Source organism: Octopus bimaculoides, chromosome 3, assembly GCF_001194135.2.
Source record: "Octopus bimaculoides isolate UCB-OBI-ISO-001 chromosome 3, ASM119413v2, whole genome shotgun sequence".
Classification (NCBI taxonomy): Eukaryota; Metazoa; Mollusca; class Cephalopoda; order Octopoda; family Octopodidae; genus Octopus; species Octopus bimaculoides.
This window is the reverse complement of record NC_068983.1, coordinates 46,016,228-46,020,645: the sequence shown is the minus strand read 5'-3', so window position 1 is coordinate 46,020,645 and position 4,418 is coordinate 46,016,228. Positions and strand designations below refer to the sequence as shown.

The 4,418-nt window shown below is 33.0% G+C and overlaps 1 protein-coding gene across 1 annotated transcript in view; it reads right to left on the bottom strand.

Annotated features, from left to right (window-relative positions):
• LOC106872296 (zonadhesin) overlaps nt 1-4,418 on the bottom strand; it is a 79,108-nt gene that overhangs the window by 31,316 nt on the left and 43,374 nt on the right. Inside the window, exons 21-26 of the mRNA XM_014919235.2 lie at nt 4,138-4,248; nt 3,590-3,700; nt 2,962-3,072; nt 1,945-2,055; nt 755-865; nt 146-256 (exon numbers count right to left, since the gene is read on the bottom strand). Coding sequence (XP_014774721.2) covers nt 146-256; nt 755-865; nt 1,945-2,055; nt 2,962-3,072; nt 3,590-3,700; nt 4,138-4,248 — 666 coding nt within the window. The remainder of the gene's footprint in view (nt 1-145; nt 257-754; nt 866-1,944; nt 2,056-2,961; nt 3,073-3,589; nt 3,701-4,137; nt 4,249-4,418) is intronic.

Here is a 4,418-nt window from a genome sequence, read left to right as displayed (position 1 = left end):
TATATATATATATATATATATATATATATATGTATGTATGTCCGTTTTTCGTGAGATTACTTACGCCTAAAATTAAATTTATAAGATCTGCACTTTCACACACAACCCGACGCTTGCGTGCCTATTATGAAATGTGTGTACCAACCTATAGAACAGTCTTCTCCTCTGTATCCTGGGACACATTCACATTCGAACTTATCTCCCTTGTTTGTACATTTACCTCCATTCTTACACGGATTACTACTGCATGGATCAACTGAAAGTAAGTAGTACATTAAATATTTAGTATCTTCGCTTTTATAGATTAACTCTTTCAGCATATAAAGCTTTGCTGGTAGCAAATTGCTTGTCTATTTAAATACTGTGCTCAATTTAAAATACATTTACGTTGAATACAAAGAGTCTTTAAAAGAATAGCATATTGTGAAATTTATCAATATTTTCATTTAAAAATAGTTGATGCCACATTTGGAGATTTACATTAGGATAAGCAGATTACATCAATCCAAGTGCTTAGTTGGTACTTATTGTATCGAACTCGAAAGGATGAAAGCCAAACCCGACCGCGTAAGAATTATAACAAAATGAAATTATAATGGTTTCAAATTTTGGCACGAGACAAGCATGTTCTTAGGTAGGAGTAAGTCGATTACATCGACCCCTATGCTCAATTGGTACATATTTTATCGATCTGTTGGGTGAAAGGCAAGTTGGTCTCGGTAGAATTTGAACAGAATCAAATAATATTACTAACCTATGGAACAATCGTCTCCTCTGTATCCTGGGATACATTCACATTCGAACTGATCTCCCTTGTTTGTACATTTACCTCCATTCTGACATGGATTGCTACTGCATGGATCAACTGAAAGTAAGAAGTACATTAAATATTTAGTGTCCCCGCTTTTATAGATTAACTCTTGCAGCATATGAAGCTTTGCTGACAGCAAATTGTTTGTTTATTTAAATACTGTGCTCAATTTAAAATACATTCATGTTGAATACAAATAGTTCGTAAAAGAATTAAAAAATTATGAGATTTATCAATATCAATACATTTAAATAATGGATATTTCGACATAAGTTGCGTCACCTGGAACTAATTAACGACGTAGCATGAGGTATGAGTCTATGCAACATGAATTATTCTGAGAGATTCTCTCAAAATGAATAACGCAGTATTCTGTGTTCTAACACAGCGTACACGTTAAGCTGGAGATGAATATTACCTTTTGTTATCAATAGTGCTTCTGTCACTATTAATTATATATTTCTGTATCTATCTATCTATCTATCTATCTATCTATCTATCTATCTATCTATCTATCTATCTATCTATCTATATGTATGTATGTATGTATGTATGTATGTATGTATGTCTGAATGTATGTATGTATGTATGTATGTATGTATCGATGTATGTATAGAGTGTTTGAAGCCGTGTATATCTGAAGAGTTTTATTGAACGGGTGAAAGAGCTAATAAAGAGTTATCCAAAATTCTGACTGACTCTTTCTTCTTAATACAAATATAGAGAGAGGAAATAGCTAGGGTCAGTTTGGGAATGAAGTGGAGTTACTTCCAGAGAAGCACTCAACCCGAATAATTGGCTATAAACACTGTCGGAATCCAAGCCAAAGACGGAATACTTTTGGCCATTGAAAATCCAAGATTGATGACGATTACACCGCCAGATGGTTTGGCAAAGCGTATCTTATAATAAAAGATGTGTTAAAGAATTTTCTTTGTCTTCTATTTCTTATATATATATATATATACTTATATCCATATGTATGTGTGTTTGATGTGTGTATGTTATGTAATGTGAGTATATATTTGTCCGTTGTTGGTGTGATTACTTACGACTAAAATTAAATTTATAAGATCTGCACTTTGACACACAGCCCGTCGCTTGCGTGTTTATTATTAAATGTGAGTACCAACCTATAGAACAGTCTTCTCCTCTGTATCCTGGGACACATTCACATTCGAACTTATCTCCCTTGTTTGTACATTTACCTCCATTCTTACACGGATTACTACTGCATGGATCAACTGAAAGTAAGAAGTACATTAAATATTTAGGATCATCGCTGTTATGGATTAACTCTTTCAGTTTCAGCATATGAAGCTTTGCTGGCAGCAAATTGGATGACTCTTTAAGTACTGCGCTCAGTATAAAATATATTCACGTTGAATACAAATAGTTCTTAATAGAATGAAAAGAGTACATTAAATATTTAGTATCCTCGCTTTTAAAGATTAACTCTGTGAGCATATGACGCTATGCTGACAGCAAATTGTTTGTCTATTTAAATACTGCACTCAATATAAAATACATTCATGTTGAATACAAATAGTTTTTAAAAGAATTAAAAGATTATGAAATTTATCAATATTTTCATTAAAAAATAGTCGATGTTACATTAGGAGATTTCTAATTGCGTAAATTATTGAAATTTTGGTTGTCTATCTCAGCAATGGCAATGTGGACTGTGTGATGTCACATTGTAACGGAATTTTCTTATGTTCCCAGAATCAGTGGATCCAGAATTTCTAGTTAACTTTGGAACAATATCTCTTGCCATTTCTTCGTTCTGTTCTATATGAAGTAAGAAAGGGTGCAAGCACAAAGATGGCTTCTCTATGCATAGAATTGAATAATATTGGTTTCATATTTTCGCACAATGCTAGAAATTTCGGGGGAGTGGATAAGCGGATTACATCGATCCCAGTGCTTAGTTGGTACTTATTGTATCAACCTCGAAAAGATGAAAGCCAAAGTCGACCGCATAGGAATTATAACAGAATAAAATAATAATGGTTTGAAATTTTGGCAGGAGAAAGCAAGTCGAGTTAAACGACCCCAGTGTTTAATTGATATATATTTTATCGATCTGATAGGTGAAAGGCAAATATGGTCTCGGCAGAATTTGAATAGAATTAAATAATATTACTAACCTATGGAACAATCATCTCCTCTGTATGCTGGGACACATTCACATTCAAACTTATCTCCCTTGTTTGTACATTTACCTCCATTCTGACATGGATTGCTACTGCATGGATCAACTAAAAGAGGAAAATAATAACTTAGTTCAAGGAATTAATGTGGTAACATTAATATATCGTATCTCTATTATGTAATAATTATTTATCAATTTATTCATTGCATCAGTCTCACGCAAATACGAAACTGATACAGGTTTCGCGTATTTTCTACCGCCAGTGGGCTAAATTACATGTATAAGATCAGATTCATACAGTCGTCTCAGAGACGTCCCCAAAGATCTTTCATTAGGTCATTTATATACACATATAGTGTCACCTCTTACTGTATTAGAAACGTTGAAGAAAACTAGAGCTGGAGAAAATGTATTAATGTTAGTACGTTTTACGCTTCGAAAGGTAATTTGTATTGAACGCTATGCGGAACGAATATTTATATCGGCTGTTTTGCCAATTGTTTCTGTGTACGCGTACCAGTAAAAATGACCGAGTTATTCGCTGTTTTTTTTAAATAAATTAATAGTCCACTTTCACACACAACCTGACACTTGCGTTCCTATTATTAAATGTGAGTACCAACCTATAGAACAGTCTTCTCCTCTGTATCCTGGGACACATTCACATTCGAACTTATCTCCTTTGTTTGTACATTTACCTCCATTCTTACACGGATTACTACTGCATGGATCAACTGAAAGTAAGAAGAACATTAAATATTTAGTATCTTCGCTTTTATAGATTAATTCTTTCAGCATACGAAGCTTTGCTGAGAGCAAATTGTTTGTCTATTTAAATACTGTGCTCAGTATAAAATACAGTCATGTTGAATAGAAATAGTTCTGAAAAGAATTAAGAGATTATGAAATTTATCAATATTTTCATTTAAAAAAATTCGATGTTACATTAATAGATTTCTAATTGCGTAAATGATTGAAATTTTGGTTGTCTATCCTAGCAATGGCAATGTGGACTGTTTGATGTCACATTGTTACGGAATATTCTTATGTTCCCAGAATCAGTGGATCCAGAATTTCCAGTTTACCTTGGAACAATATTTTATCGATCTGATGGGTGAAAGGCAAAGTTGGTCTCGGTAGAATATGAACAGAATCAAATAATATTACTAACCTATGGAACAATCATCTCCTCTGTATCCTGGGACACATTCACATTCGAATTTATCTCCCTTGTTTGTACATTTACCTCCATTCTGACATGGATTGCTATTGCATGGATCAACTAAAAGAAGAAAATAATAACTTAGCTCATCTGTTCCTCCACTTAAAACAAAGGAAAAACTAATTTATTTCACTTAATTATTGAAATTAGTTTAGACTTCGAATTGACGTTTAAACAAATTTTAGCTTTTTTTTACTTCCGTCGCTTGAAAGGTAAACCAGCAAAATATC